At 44.5% G+C, this 17058-nt stretch overlaps 1 protein-coding gene across 8 annotated transcripts in view; it reads right to left on the bottom strand.

The window, feature by feature from the left end:
* rgs19 (regulator of G protein signaling 19) overlaps positions 1-17058 on the bottom strand; it is a 132773-nt gene that overhangs the window by 18034 nt on the left and 97681 nt on the right. For 4 of the 8 annotated variants that reach the window (XM_068048337.1, XM_068048338.1, XM_068048342.1 and 1 more), the window contains one exon: positions 10073-10142. In XM_068048337.1, coding sequence (XP_067904438.1) covers positions 10073-10142 — 70 coding nt within the window. Of the gene's footprint in view, positions 1-10072; positions 10148-17058 lie in introns of all 8 variants that reach the window. The other 4 variants (XM_068048344.1, XM_068048340.1, XM_068048339.1 and 1 more) reach the window with 1 other exon arrangement.

The following is a 17058-nucleotide window of genomic DNA, read 5'->3' as shown; positions in this document are numbered from 1 at the left end:
GCAGCAAGACATCCCTGCTCCTGTACTCGAATCCTCTCGCTATGAAGGCCAACATACCATTTGCACTTTTTACCGCCTGTTGGACCTGCATGCTTACCTTCAGCGACTGGTGTATGAAAACACCCAGGTCTCACTGCATATTCCCCTCTCTCAGTTTATAGCCGTTCAGATAATAATCTGCCTTCCTGTTTTTGCTACCAAAGTGAATAACCTCACATTTATCCAGATTATACTACATCTGCCATGCATTAGCCCACTCACTCAACTTGTCCAAATCATCCTGAAGCCTCTCTGCATCCTCCTCACAACTCACATTCCCACCCAGTTTTGTGTCATCTGCAAATTTGGAAATATTACATTTAGTTCCCTCATCTAAATCGTTAATATATATTGTGAATAGCTGGGGTCCTAGCACCGATCCCCACGAGTCACTGCCTGCCATTCGGAAAAAGACCCATTTATCCCTACTCTTTGTTTCCTGTCTGCCAACAATTTTCTATCCATCGCAATACACTACCCCCAATCCCATGCGCTTTAATTTTACACGCTAATCTCTTATGTGGGACTTTGTCGAAAGCCTTCTGTAAGTCCAAATAAACCACATCCACTGGCTCCCCCTCATCAACTCTACTGGTTACATCCTCGAAGAATTCTAGTAGATTTGTCAAGCATGATTTCCCTTTCGTAAATTCATGCCGACTCTGCCCGATTCTACCACTGTTCTCTAAGTGCTCTGCTATAAAATCTTGGATAATGGACTCGAGAATTTTCCCCACTACCGACGTCAGGCTGACTGCTCTATAATTCCCTGCTTTCTCTCTACCTCCCTTTTTAAATAGTGGTGTCACATTAGCTACCCTCCAATCTGTAGGAACTGTTCCAGAGTCTAAAGAATCTTGAAAGATGACCACCAATGCATCCACTATTTCTAGGGCCACTTCCTTAAGTGCTCTGGGATGCATACCATCAGGCCCTGGGGATTTATCGACCTTCAATCCCATCAATTTCCCCAACACCATTTCTCTACTAATACTGATTTCCTTCAGTTCCTCTCTCTCACTAAGCCCTGTGTTCCCCAACATTTCTGCTATGATATTTGTGTCCTCCTTTGCAAAGACAGAACCAAAGTATGCATTTAGTTGGTCAGCCATTTCTTTGTTCCCCATAATAAATTCCCTTGTTTCTGACTGTAAGGGACCTACACTTGTCTTCACCAATCTTTTTCACTTCACATACCTACAGAAACTTTTACAGTCAGTTTTTATGTTCTCCGCAAGCTTGCTCTCGTACTCTATTTTCCCCTTCTTAATCAATCCCTTGGTTCTCCCTCACTGAATTCTAAACTGCTCCCAATCCTCAGGTCAGAGCTAATATCTTCAGAGCTAATATCTTTCCTCGCTATTGCGTTAATTTCCTCTTTAACCAGCAATGCAACTCCACTGCCTTTTGCTTTTTGTCTGTCCTTCCTAAATACTGAATACCCCTGGATGTTCATTTCCCATCGCTGGTCACCTTGCAGCCATAATCCCGACTATATCATACCCGTTTACATCTTTTTGCGCGATTAATTCATCCAATTTATTGCGAATGCTCCACGCGTTAAGGCACGAAGCCTTAAGGCTTGTCTTTTTAACATTACTTGTCCTCTTTCCACTATTTTTCACTGTGGCCCTGTTTGATTCTGGCCCTTGATTTCTCTGCCTATCGCTTTTCTTATTCCCCTTACTGTCTTTTATTCTTGTCTTTGATCCCCCTCCTCTGACTCCTTGCAAAGGTTCCCATCCCCCTGCCATTTTAGTTTAAACCCTCCCCAACCACTCTAGCAAATACTCCCCCTAGGACCTCAGTCCTGGTCCTGCCTAGGTGTAACCTGTCCAGTTTGTACTGGTCCCACCTCCCCCAGAACCGGTCCCAATGTTCCAGGAATCTAAAACCCTTCCCCTCTTCAGCCAAGCATTCATCCGATATATCCTGCTATTTCTACTCTGACTAGCACGTGGTACTGGTAGCAATCCTGAGATCACTACCTTTGAGGTCCTGCTTTTCAACTTACTTCCTTGCTTTTAGAACGTCATCCTTTTTTAAAATCTATGTCGTTTGTACCAATGTGTACCACGACCACTGGCTGTTCACCCTCCCCCTTCAGAATGCCCTGTAACTGCTCTGAGACATCCTTGACCCTAGCACCAGGGAGGCAACATACCATCCTGGAATCTCTTTTGCGGCCACAGAAATGCCTATCTATTCCCCTTACAATTGAATCCCCAATAACTATTGCATTCCCACACTTTTTACTCCTCCCCTGTGCAGCAGAGCCAACCGTGGCGCAACAAATTGGGCTGTTGCTGCTTTCCCCTGAGAGGCCATTTTCCCTCAACAGTATCCAAAGCAGCATATCTGTTTTGCAGGGGAATAGCCACAGGAGATTCCTGAACTGCCTGCCTAGTCCTCTTGCTCTGCCTGGTGGTCACCCATTCCCTTCCTGCCTGTGGAGTCTGAGCCTGCGGTGTGACCACCTCTCTATACGTGCTATCCACGATACTCTCCGCCTCGTGGATGCTCCACAGTGTCCCCAGCTGCCACTCCAGCTCCGAAACCCGGGCTTCCAGGAGCTGCAGCTGGAGACACTTCCTGCACACATGCTGGTCCCGGGCACTGGAAATGTCCCCAGCTTCTGACATGGAGCACGAGGAGCACACCATGGCTTTGAGCTCTCCTGCCATGACTTAACCCTTGAAATTTAACCTTTTGGAAGATATTCATATTAAATAATATCAATTACTCTAGGGCCCTTCTTCCCTGGTCCTCTTTACTACAGAACTCCCTAAAAAAAACACTACTTACTAACTATGAAATAAACTGTAAATCTTTCTTACCTTAGATACTTACCCAGCTATTTAGAGCTATTCCCGAACAGCAATGACTCACCAACCAATCAGCTTGCCCCTTTACATTTCAGAAGGACAGGAGGTATTTGGCATTTCAGATGGACAGGAAGCTAGGAAGCATCCCCTGCACAACAGCGCCCTCACAGTGCAGTGTGAGCATCAAGGAGCCCTAGCAAAACTGGAGTCAATGGGAATCAGGTGGCAAACTCTCCGCTGGTTGGAGTCATACCTAATGCAAAGGAAGATAGTTGTGATTGTTGGAGGTCAATCATCTCAGCTCCAGGACGTCACTGTAGGAGTTCCTCAGGGTAGTGTCCTTGGCCCAACCACCTTCAGCTGCTTCATCAATGATCTTCCTTTAATCATAAGGTCAGAAGTGGGGATGTTCGCTGATGATTGCACAATGTTCAGCACCATTCGTGACTCCTCAGATACTGAATCAGTCCGCGCGACAATGCAGCAAGACCTGGACAATATCCAGGCTTGGGCTGATAAGTGGCAAGTAACATTCGTGCCACACAAGTGCCAGGCAATGACCATCTCAAAACTGAGAATATCTAACCATTTCCCCCTGACATTCAATGGCATTACCATTGCTGAATCTCCCACTATCAACATTCTGTGGGTGGGGGGGTACCATTGACCAGAAACTGAACTGAAGTAGCCATATAAATACTGTAGCTACAAGAGCAGGTCAGAGGCTAGGAATCCTGCGGCGGGTCACCCACCTCCTGACTCCCCAAAGCCTGTCCACCATCTACAAGGCACAAGTCAGGAGCGTGATGAAATACTCTCCACTTGCCTGGATGAGTACAGCTCCAACAACACTCAAGAAGCTCAACACCATCCAGGAAAAAGCAGCCTAATTTATTGGCACCACATCCACAAACAGTCACTCCTTCCACCACCAATGCACAGTGGCAGCAGTGTGTACCATCTAAAAGATGCATTGCAGCAATGCACCAAGGCTCTTTAGACAGCACCTCTACCACCTAGAAGGACAAGGGCAGCAGATGTTCATCTGGGTGTTCATCACCCTTAGGGCTGGATTTTACTAGCGCGCCGCAATTCGTGGCAGCATGCTTCGAAGTCACTGGTCCGCCCGAGTGCAGCGGCCGCCGCGGAGCCTCCACAATATTTCGCACGGGGGCTTATTAGCATCACGGCGACATGCCGCACCCATCCCCCCACCCCCCCCCCATATTACGTCGAGAGAAGCGGGAAATCTGGCACCATGATGGACATTGCCTCAGCTATTTAAGCGCTTCAGCATCTGCTTCCTTATAGCTGCCAAATAAATACTTACCTCACTATTGAAGAGTGGGAATGCTGTCAATCTGGCAGCAAAGCAGAAAGTGCTGGGGAAATTCAGCAGGTCTGGCAGGGTCTGTGGAGAGAGAAGCAGAGTTAACTTTCAGGTCTCCGACCCAGTTAACTCTTCTTCTCTCCCCAAAGATATTGCCAGACCTGCTGAGTTTCTCCAGCACTTTCTGCTTTGCAGCCACATACTTACTCTACTTTGTCCCAGTGTCCTGAGCATTGAGATCCTCTTCTTTCACTCAAGTGTAACATTCCTTCTTGTAGGCTTGCTGCACCTGGGTGAATAATCTTAATTTTGCATATGCCTGGATGTGAAACTGAATTGTAATATAAAAGGCACAACAGAAATAAAAGCATAATTTAAAAATATCTACATACTATGGGCTTGTAATCACCTGACTGGAAAAGCCGCAGACTAATATGCATTTGGAATCAGTATTCATTTCTCTGCTAACTTATGTCAAAATACATGTAACTGGAATTAAAAGTACTTCTTAAAGAACCAGGAAAATTGTTTACATTCTAGCTGCATTACAAACCAGAAATGTTGCATCAATAATTATGATCAGCTGCTGCAGAAGCAAAGCGTACTGAACATGTGTCGATCTGTCATAGATGAAAAATGAGGACAACAGCATAGATTTCCTCACTAGTCCTGCATTAGTTTTTAAACATGTGCAAGAAAAACCTTGCAGCCAGACTTTACAGCAGTTACACTGTGGAATCACCTTTGCATTTAAAGGGCCAGAGCAAATACCAAAGATGGCAGATGGGCACTTTAGTGTGGCCTCACAGTTCAGCGATGCATCCCTGCTCACTCTCCTGCAGGCTGTGCAAGCAAGGCGGGAGGTCCTTTTCCCCAGCGATGGTAAGAAGAGGCCCTCCCGCCCGACCAAGGCAGTCTGGCTGGAGGTGGTAGAGGAGGTAAGTAGCTGTGGGGCCATCCGGCGTCAAAGGGTCCAATGCCGGAAGAGGAGGAACGATCATTCCCCCAGCCAGCCAGAACCTCCAGGCCTCGTGCGCACACAGTATGACTGCCAAAGTCATCCACAGCCAAAGGACAATCTGATCAGCAGCCTTCCTCCAGTCAGGCTGCTAGCATAGATGTGGCACCACGAAGGAGCACCCGCAAGCGTTTACAAAAACCACTGTGACACAAATGAGTCTGCACGGGTGACATAACATTGTGAAAAGTTCAATTTCTAAATCTTCTTCACTAACATGTGTGTTGCTTTCACTGTGTGAATGAAGTGTGCCTGCATGTACCAATCGTGTCTCCTCCCATTACATCATTGTCCTTTCAGAACTGCTAATGTATGTATATTCCATGCCGCTATTACTCATGTGCGTCTCTATGGATGCGGTTGATGGACAATGGTTCAGTCTGCTGCTGCCTCTAATGATTCAGACAAAGATGTTGCAGATGCGGACTGCTGCACAGCAGGTGATTGAGGATGCTGTGTGGCTTGCAGAGCTCATGTTGATTCCTATGGAGGAGAGACCCTTTGTCTGATAAGCCACTGCCACGCATCCTTAGCTCGCTGCTCGCCCTGAAAGCGGAGCCTGGGTGCCCTCTGCCCTCCCATGCGCCTTTCCTGTTGTAAGTCCTCAGTGTCCTCATAGTTCGAGGAGCATTCCTGTTGACATCTCTCCTCATCATGCCAGACCTGCCCCCTATTGGGTGCGTCATAGTGCAGAGCACAGCGAGCAGCAAAGAAAGGAGCTGCCCTTTCCGGCTTGTATTACAGGGCACCACCCTATCTATCCAGGCAGTGCGAGTGCATTGTCAGCATGCCGATCACATGCTCAATGGTGGCTCTTGTACCTCTGTGGCTGGTGTTGTATCTCTCCTCTGCAACAGTGTTTTGGTCTCTCACTGGTGTCAGGAGCCATGTCGGCAAGGCGTATCCCTTGTCTCCAAAAAGCCACCCCTCCATCTGAGCCAGCTCAGTGAACAGCAGCAGCAGCTGCGGCTGGCCCAGGATCCAGGCGTTATTCCAGCTGCCTGAGAAGTGGGCATCGATTTGCATGAAGCATCTCCAGTGATTACATACCAGCTGTACCTAGATTGAGAGGAATCCCTTAATGGTAACATCTGCAGCTGGTAGCCTGGCAGAAGGCCTAATGGCCACATGGCTGCATTCTATGACCCCTTGCACCTTTGGTTAACTGGCAATGGTGCCGAAACCGATGGCCCTCTGGGCCTGGCTGTTAATGTCCGTCCTGAGTGGACATACTCACTGGCCCTCCAGTATCGGGCACCGGTGACTTCCCTGATGTAGCGGTGCACTGCTGAATGTGTGACCCCACAAAGGTCTCCTGTACACCCCTGAAATGATGCATAGGCGTAAAGGTTAAGAGCCGCTGTCACTATGCGAACCACAGGCATAGGATGTCCGCCGAAGCCCATGGGCTGCAGGTCATCGTAGAGCAGGACACAGAAATGTGTCACTATCTCTCTCTACATCCGCAGTCGCCTCTGACACTGGTGCTCAGACATCCGCTGGTATGTCATGTAGGACCTGTAGATGCTTGGTGTTCTATTGTGGCGAGCTCCCCTTGGGGGCTGCTACTCATGACTGGGGGCCTCTATGTGGGCTGCACCTGCCTGTTGGGTTTGCCTGCGGTGCTTATGGATCCTCAGGAGAAGCGAATCACAAAATCTAGGATGAGCCATACCCATTTCCATGTGATAAATAAAGTTGTTTCCTTCACTTATTGGAAGGTTCCTAACAAGGCAGGCATTGATGTAGATGGGTACATCAGGTGCTTTCATGGATCAACTATGTGGCGTGGCATGGCACTGCCCATCTTAGCTCACCCTAAGAGTGGCACAGCATGACCACAGAAAGATTGTACCAGCTGCATCGATTGCCCCCACCAGCCAGATAACCTTTACATTTCTACCATTTCTGGCACCCTCCCCACACACACGGTGACTAGAGTGCCATTGCTCCTTCACACACACACAAACATCCAATCGCGCAGAGCAGACACCATTTACGGAGGGAGGGTACGCAGTACCTCCCTTCATGCCTGCAGAGCTTTCCCTCCAGTAATCCCAGACCCCCTCCCACCTCCCACCTCCCTTCAAGTATGCAGAGTTGTGCCTCCAGTAATGCCATCCCCTCTCCCACCTCCCTTCCAGTTGAGACCCTGGTTTACAGAGACTTACCTGCACTGTCTGCGATTGCTCCCTCTTCTGCTGTCCTGCCGGCTTCTCTCATTCGTGAATGGGATGGCACGTGACAGCCCCCCATTCAGCAAAAAATCCAGAACTGAGGAGCAACGAGCAGCAGGATGCATAACCAGACAAGGTATGTAGCACTTAACATATTTAAATTAGGGTTCTGTTTCCGAGCAGCAAGGAACTGCAGCGAGGTCCCACCACCGCCGGTAAAATGGTGCGGGACAGAGACGGCGTTGGGGGTCATGGTGGGCCTCTCCTGCTAGAATATTCCGGAGCCCCTCACCAGGAACCCCCATGATAAAATTCAGCCCTTAGTCCTGACACCATCAGCTAATGGGAACAGCTCTTCTTTGTCTATCTCATCTAAACCTGTCATAATCTTGTACACCTCTATCAAATCTCCCTTTAATCTCCTTTGTTCCAAGAAGAACAACCCCAGCTTCTCCAACCTAAGCTGGTAGCTAAATTTCCTCATCCCTGGAACCATTCTGGTTAATCTTCTCTGAACCCTCTCAAGGACCCTGACATTGTTCCTAAAGTGTGGTGACCAGAATTGGATTCAATACTCTATTTGTGGCTGAGCAGAGCTTTATAAATGTTCAGCATAACTTCCCTGCTTTTGTACTCAATACCTCTATCTATGAAACCCAATATCCTATATGCTTTGCTAACTACTCTCTCAATATGTCCTGCCATCTTCAATGATCTGTGCACATGAACACACAGTCCAGCTGTTCCTGCACACTCTTTAGAACTGTGCCATGAGGTCCCCATTCATCTCACACTATATTTACACTACAAATTGCTGGAACATCCAACCATTAATAGTGCAGAAAGATTAATGGTGAATTGGGGCCTTGTGGATGATGCTCCAAATGCGTTACCCACTTACCAACCACATGGCACTACAAAAAGCTGACTGCATGTAATATAACTCAGATTGAGGAATGGAACTGAAAGGTAAGTGAGCTGCAACTTCTGAAATCACCTTAAGTCAACCTTACGAAGTAAATACCATTAAAAAAAAAATTGTAAATGGCTGTAACATGTAATCTCTAGTCTCGATGCTTCTCCTTTTCCACAAACGTCACAGGAAGAACATAAAAAGAGATCATCAAATTTTGGGGGTGACGACCTGTATACCCTCTTAATGTGAGACAGGCTGCTGGGGATTGCAAGGGTGAAGGTCCTCCGCAAGGTCAGCCAGGTGGCATGGTGGGAGGGGTCGAATTGCTGAGTTCCATGATTGGAAGACAATGTAGGAAAATGTCCCTCAGAAATGCTTCGAACTGCACAATCATCATTTTCTGCAAATAGTTTTGATTGTTTTCACATTGTTCTTGTTATTATTTTTTACTGTTTTAAAAAGTTGTTTTGAAATCCTTGCTGTTTTAAATTGCTTCATATTTGAACAAATTTAAAATGTTACAGGAAATCTTTTTCTATTATTTATGTAACTAACCATTACTTTTCAATTAATTACCTCAATACAGCATTACCACTGCTGCTGCTTAGTTCAGAGGCAGTGATGTAGGCACATTCATCATAGAATAGTTATTACTATTTTAACATTTCTATCTAAAGTCATGTTACAGATAATTTATTAAATATTTATCAAATAATTACTTTATTAAAATATATACTACTTTTCGATGCTTTTTCCTGATGAGAATTCACAGCTTTTTCATTCTCATGTGCGTTTACACTGATGATTTTTAGTTGCTGCATTGAATAAAAGTTCAGTTGCTTATTGTTTCAATCTTGCCTGTCCTTCTTTGTGTTCACACCACCTCATTCCCCGAAGGAATTGTCTCGGTCTTCCTGATCCATCTCCATTCTGCTGGTGGAACTTGGGGTGGATAATGGAGTTGAGGGCTGGAGGAGTTGGTGTCATTGTCCAAATACTTGAGCCACCAGCTGCTGCCTCCTCTGGGAAGCCACATTGCTGGTGATGCGACATGGTGTCATCAACCATGCCAAGGTCCCCAGGATTCATTCACCTCCTTATCCCTTATGCTGAAGATGTCCAGGATGTTGGGCGGCAAAGGACAAGGGCATCGTGAGTGCTTCCCCAATGCCTTGCACTAACACGCAGGATCCTGAATTGGGCATCGTAGGCAGTCAGCACAAGAAAAGACTTCCAAAAGTGTGAATTTTACTTTAAAGTTTGAGAACAATTTCCAGACTGCAGGGGTGAGAGTCTACAGCTTTAATAGCACCTTTGTTGACCTCCCAGGAGGAAAGTCTGGTGAAGACCATAAACCACATCAGTACCAGATGGCCCATGCTGTTTCCAGTCTTGAATAACTGCAGCGATTAATGGTGAATAATGAAATAAATGAAGCAAATTGGCAATTTCCATTGACTGCAATGGTGGATTGAGCGACAAGAAGAAACTTTTATCGGCTTTGAACCCATTAGCGGAGTGATGCAAATGTTCCAGCAAGTGATGGTACAACACAACTCATGACATATCACACTTAGTCTATTAATTACTGGAACTTTTACATAATAATGTCGCACGCTGTTAATATCTAATTACTATGGCACGAGCTTCCAGCAATTTCAGGTCCAGCATTTAAAACAGAATTCAAATATAAAAGCAGTAAATATTTGGATGTTCCACCAAGGTGTATATAGTGCCTTCCCTTTTCGAGTGATAATCTAAGCTTACCTTGCTTCACAGTTCTGTATGGTTTCCAATTTGATATCGTAAGATATTCTTCGGTTTCGATCATCCTCGTCTTTCCTAACAAGAAGACTAGAAGTTAGTATACGAAATTAAAAAACTGCTCACTGACACTATGACTTGACAGTAGGACTTGACAAAGATGATTCATTTACAATATGTCTGCTTGTTTATTGGCCCAGTTATATTGTAGATTTGGATTTAATACATTTTTGTGTCCTCATCAAAACAGAATCTGTTTCACGAATTTAAATGTAGATAAGAGAGGTCATTTGGCCTATTTTACACAGAAACCTACATTTCTTCCATCAAAAGTATTTGATTGTCACTTCAATGCTTCTAGAGTTGGTGCCTTCAAGAAAATTGTTCCGGCATTAATCATTCTTTGTGAAGCAGTGCTTCCTAATATTAGCTCCAAACTTGTCTTTGTGTACCTATATAGGATTGTCATGGTTTCTGGGTCACCCATCATTAGCATGCTAAGGCAAAAAAAATCTTCCTTGGGCAGCTCACCAATTAGGGGGCAGCAAATTAGGTGCTGCTGCAGGTTCTTAAGGCAGTAGCTTAGAGGAGAGGGTTTTTTTCAGCAAAAGAGAAGCAGCAGCGTAGAGCTACAGGCAAATGTCTGTAGGCAAAATGATTTCCAACAGAGTGCTGAGGCTTTTGGAGGTAGCCATGAAGCCAGTAGAGGTTCTCTTCCTCAAGGATAGCACATGGTTATTGTGTCAAATTGGTAAAAGGGCATGGCGAGAGGCGGCACAATATTTTAATTCCACCAGCATTTTTACCAGGACCTGGCTCCAGTGCCATGAGAAATTGACCCCATGAGGGCCAAGATAAAATTTCCTTTCACATCTCTCACATTCTCTGCATAGTCTATTATGTACTCTACATTAGCCTCATCCTGTCAACTCTTCCCTTCCTTGCTTGGCTCTCCAAGTCAGTGCGCAAGACTTGAATATACTTCCTGTCTGCTTGCACTCGCATCCTTAGAAACTGCTATAGCCATCCCAGCTAATTTTTCACCTTGACCTTAGTGGCTGCTTTTTGCAAGTATTAGGCAGACTATTCCAAGCTGTCTTATCCATGTTAACCTCTTGCTCAGGGCATACATTAACTTATTTTCACTCTTGAAGGTAGCATTCAACAAGACAAAGACACAGACACCAATGGTAGAGACCACCATTGGCATCGCTGGTAAACACAAATGTCATGCTGGGCCCCCACCTGCCAAGAATGAGGCACATTAATTTTGTCATGAACATTGATTTTAAACTGTTACTGGAGTGAAGAAAGGACTTATTAAGCAGATCAGCCATGGCTGGAAAAGCCAATTGCATATTAACAGACAGTGTTTGGAAGGACAAAGCAGCCAATCCCTGAAACATTCAACCCACAATGGACTTTTGATCACCAGACATTGAAGGTGGGGGAGCTCGCATTCCAGGCTGACTGCTAAGAGGCTGAAGACACAAACGGACATAGTCAAACCAGCTAGTCACATGACTAACCTGCTGGGTAACATGAGTTTCTTGAATTTGAATGAACAGTTTGGGCAGAAAGTCTGTTTGCTCCTGCACTGAGAAGATCTCTCTCCTGTCTGCCAGCTCCCATCACTTTCTCACAAGCCTCTGAATCTACTGAAGACACATGAACCCCAAAAGAGAAAAGACTCCTCCAGCAAACAAGGTTTAAGAAGAATACAGGGCTCCAAAGAAAAGCAAGATCTACCTGCAATCAAGGACTCTACAGTGAGCTCGAAGAACCGTAACAACAACTCTTCAGATATTGCCTCAAACCTTTCCAGTTTATTTTTCTTCTGCTCTTTTCTGTCTCTATCTGCATGTGTGTATTGCATAAGCATGCTAATGTGGGCGCGTCGTGTATCCGTAGGTCAAGGTGAAAAATTAGTAGGCGTCAACCGAATTAAAGTTTAAGTTTAATAAATTTCAACTTTTTTTCTTTAAACCTAAGAAAGCCTGTTTGTGCTGGTTTCTTTGCCTTATAACTGGAAAGTGATGAACAAGGATTCACCAAGGGGGAGCTAAAAACTGCGTTTAAAATTAAACCCTGTTACAATATACCAGGTGAAGGCTGAAAGGGAACCCTAGACCTCTTTCTCACCTGGTCGTAACACAAAGTGGTCAGCATCAAAGATGACACATGAGACAGCAGGATGTAATGGCATCTTCCTTTTCTTTTTTCATTCTACTTAACTCCTCCAGTCATTCACTAAGCATGACAACTTGATGGTATATTGCCAATGAACTGCTAGTGCTTACCCTCGCAACTGCACTCTAAGTCTTGTCCCTCTTGCACCTGAGGAAGAAAGGAATAGGAGGGTATGCTGATAGGGTTCGATGAAGAAGGGTGAGAAGAGACTTGTTTGCAGAATAAACAAAAGAAGTTAAAAATTGCATCAGGTCAAAGGAAGTGGCTTATAAGGTCGCAAGAAAAAGTGGTAAGCCAGAGGATTGGGAGCAATTTAGAATCCAACAAAGGAGGACCAAGAAACTGATAAAGAAAGGGTAAAAATATTATGAATGCAAGCTAGCTAGAAACATAAAGGCGACTGTAAAAGCTTCTTTAGGTATGTGAAAAGGAAAAGATTAGCAAGGACAAATGTGGGCCCATTGCAGGCGGAGATGGGAAAGTTTGTAATGGAGAATGAGGAAATGATGGAGAGACTAAACAATTACTTTGTGTCTGACTTCATGGAGGCAGACGTAGAAAATCTCCCAGAAATACCAAGGGATTTGTGAAAATGAGGAACTGAAAGAAATTAGTATCAATAAAGAGATAGTACTCAAAAAATTAATTGGATTGAAAGTTGATAAATCCCCTGGACCAGATGAGCTATATCCCAGAGTATTGAAGGAGGTGGCTATAGAGATAGTGGTGCATTGGTGGTTATTTTTCAAAATTCTATAGATTCTGGAAGGGTTCCTCCACACTGGAAAGTAACAAATGTAACCCCACTATTTAAGAAGGGAGCGAGAGAGAAAACGGAAAACTACAGACCTGTTCGTTTGACATCAGTATTAGGAAAAATGTTAGAATCGATTATAAAAGATGAGATAACTGGACACTTGGAAAATAATTGATATGATTGGGCAGAGTCAACAAGGATTTATGAAAGGGAAATCATGTTTGACAAACCTGTTGGAGTTTTTTGAGGATGTTACTTGTAGCATAGATAAAGGAAAACCACTGGATGTGATGTGTTTGGATTTTCAGAATACTTTTGATAAGGTTCCACACAGGTGGTTAATAAATAAAATTAAAGCACATGGAATTGGGGATAATATACTGGTATGGATTGAGAATTGGTTAACAGACAGAAAGCAGAGAGTAGGAATAAATGATTCTCAGGATGGCAGGCTGTTACTGGTGGGGTACCACAAGGATCAGTTCTTTGGCCACAGCTGTTCACAATCTATATAAATGATTTGGATGTGGGGATCTAATGTAATATTTCCAAATTTGCTGATGACATAAAATTAGGTGGAAATGTAAGTTGTGAGGAAGATGCAAGGAGGCTTTAAGAGGATTTGGACAGGCTAAGTGAATGGGCAAGAACACGGCAGATGGAATATAATGTGAATGAAGTGATCCATTTTAGTAGAATAAAACAGAAAGGCACAGTATTTCTTAAATGGTGAGAGTTTGGGAAGTGTTGATGTCCAAAGGGACCTGGATATCCTTGTTCATGAGTCACTAAAAGCTAGTATGTAGGTGTAGCAAGCAATTTGGAAAGCAAATGGTATAAAAGCAAAATACTGCAGATGCTGGAAATCTGAAATAAAAACAGAAAATGCTGGAAATACTCAGCAGGTCTGGCAGCATCTGTGGAGAGAGAAGCAGAGTTAACGTTAAAGGTCACCGACCTGAAATTTAACGTTTCAGGTCAGTGACCTTTAATGTTAACTCTGCTTCTCTCTCCACAGATGCTGCCAGACCTGCTGAGTATTTCCAGCACTTTCCATTTTTATTTTATATAGGCAAATGGTATGTTGGCCTTCATTGCAAGGGGATTTGAGTACAGGAGTAAAGATGTCTTGCTGCAATTGTATAAAGCCTTGGTGAGACCGCACCTGGAGTATTGTGTACAGTTTTAGTCTCCTTATCTAGGAAAGGATATACTTGCCATAGAAGGAGTGCAACGGAGGTTCATCAGATTGATCCCTGGGATGGCGGGATTGTCTTATGAGGAGAGATTGCAGAAACTGGGCCTGTATTCTCTAGAATTTCGAAGAATGGGAGGTGATCTCATTGAAACTTACAAAATTCTTACAGGGTGTGACAGGGTAGATGTGGACAGGATGTTTTCTCTGGCTGGTGAGACGAGAACCAGGGAACACAGTCTTAGAATAAGGGGCAGGCCATTTAAGACTGAGATGAGGAGGAATTTCTTTACTCAGAGGATGGTGAATCTGTGGAATTCTCCACCCCAGAAAGCTCAATCATTCAGCATGTTCAATACAGAAATTGACAGATGTCTGGCTACTAATGACATCAGGGAATATGGGGAGAGTGGGGAAAAATGGCATATAGGTAGATTATTAGTCATGATCTGTTTGAATGATGGAGCACGCTCGATGGCCCAAATGGCCTACTCCTGCTCCTATTTCCTGGGATCCTATGAAACATCTGCATAGACCTGTTGGGCTGAATGGCCTGTTTCTGTGCTGTAGATTTGATGCACGAACATACGAGTTAGGAGCAGGAGTAGGCCATTCAACCCCTTGAGTCTGTTCTGCCATTTGATAAGATTATGGCTGATCAGATTGTGGCCTCAACTTTACTTTCCTGTCTGCTCCCTTTACTCTTTCACTCCCTTGTCAATCAATAAGATCAATCAGATGATTCGGTTGCTATAGTAAGACACACTAAAAAGGATAACATCAAAAACAATGCACTGTCACCTGCTCTTCCTTTACCAAGCATCAGCATAGAAGTTGGCATCCTCTTTGATTTAGATTGAGGGGACTGCACTGGGGAATTCAGCAAGCATGAATGATGTGGAACTTACAAGCCTAAGAAACAGCTAACCAAAAGACCAGCTCATATACAAGCTCTGCTTAAAATGACAAAGACACGGATTTCAGGGGCGTAGCCTTTAAATGAAAGATGATGGCTGTGCACAAGCATTTCCAAAGTGCACTGGAAACTGGTCCAGGGAGCTTCCAGAACATGTAGGAGGGTACGGTGGAGTCCATTATCAACACTGGAGATGGTTCGTATGCATGACATCAACACTCTGCACTCAACCAAAGAGCAAGTTGTTACCTCAACAGCCCCTGCAGGAGTCTGGCATCAGTAATAGCATCTCTTAGGGATGCTCATGTTGGGGCCACTGAGGCTCTGAACTCAAGCATCACTTCTACCGTAGAATGAACAGATAGCAGCTTCAATCGGATCATGAATTTTCTAAAGTCTGCTCCCTACCGATTAGTAGCTGTGCTGAGCTGCAGCTCGGTAACCAGGGCAGTTGTAGAATGGATAATTGAACATGATGCTATTCCCCATATGACACACTTCTGGACCCTCGTGGCTCTCTGAACCAATTCCTGATCTGGTGCCAGATTGCTCTCACTAATGATGATTTGCTGCTATCTGAAACTGGGCTTTCTCAGGCTTGAACACCAAGAGGTTGCAGATGACAAGAACCTCATCAGCTTTGAATGACCCATTGCAGCCTCCATCTCATATATTGCAACTACAGGGGGAGCACCTCATAGGAGTACTATGTAAGAAGGCATTACTACGTGTAAGTTCTCGTGGTTCATGAAAGCAGTTACCTTGTATGACATGTGTACAGTCAATGATGTCCTAGGCTCTACGAATCTCAGAGCCGTATCCTGCAGTTTCTGGATGCCTAAGATGAAAGTAATGAATGTGTTTGCTCTAGCAAATAAGGCATGTCATCTTTTTGATGCAATCATAGAGTGCAGAATAACCGTTGCAGATATCCCACGTGACAGATTGGAAGAAGCTGAAGGTAAATAAGCTCAGGGCAACAGTGACCTTGAAGGCAAATTATTGAAATGGTTAGGAAATTGGCTGAGCACCTGGAGACAGAACGTAGGGATAATGGGCAGGTACTCTTCATTGGCAGGATGTGACTAGTGGTGTCCCGCAAGGATCTTTGTTGGGGGTCTCAACTATTCACCATATTTATTAATGACTTTGATGATGGGATAAAAAGCCACATACCCAAATTTGCCGATAACACAAAGATAAACAGTATTGTAAGCAGTGTAGATGGAAGCATAAAATTACAAAGAGATATCGAATGGGCAAAACTGTGGCAAATGGTTTTCAATATAGGCCAAAGTGAGGTCTTCCATTTTGGAGCTAAAAAGGGTAGAACAGAGTACTTCATAAATGGTGGAAAGCTAGAAACAATGGAAGTCCAAGGAGTCTTGTGGGTCCAGGTACATGAATCATTAAAATATCATGAACAGGTATAGAAAATAATTAAAAAGGCTAATGGAATGCTGGCCTTTATATTTAGAGGACTAGAATACAAGGTGATAGAAGCTATACAGCTTGACCAAGCCTTGGTTAGACTACACCTGGAGTACTTAGGAAAGATATATTGGTTTTAGTTTAGTTTAGTTTAGAGATACAGCACTGAAACAGGCCCTTCGGCCTACCGAGTCTGTGCTGACCATCAACCACCCATTTATACTAATGCTACACTAATCCCATATTCCTACCACATCCCCACCTGTCCCTATATTCCCCGACCACCTACCTATACTAGGGGCAATTGCTAATGGCCAATTTACCTATCAAACTGCAAGTCTTTGGCATGTGTGAGGAAACCAGAGCACCCGGAGGAAACCCACGTAGACATAGGGAGAACTTGCAAACTCCACACAGGCAGTACCCAGAATTGAACCCGGGTCACTGGAGCTGTGAAGCTGCGGTGCTAACCACTGCACCACTGTGGTCTTGGAAGAAGT

This window comes from Heterodontus francisci, chromosome 16, assembly GCF_036365525.1.
Source record: "Heterodontus francisci isolate sHetFra1 chromosome 16, sHetFra1.hap1, whole genome shotgun sequence".
Classification (NCBI taxonomy): Eukaryota; Metazoa; Chordata; class Chondrichthyes; order Heterodontiformes; family Heterodontidae; genus Heterodontus; species Heterodontus francisci.
The sequence above is the reverse complement of the archived record's forward strand: the minus strand, read 5'-3'. Positions and strand labels throughout refer to the sequence as shown.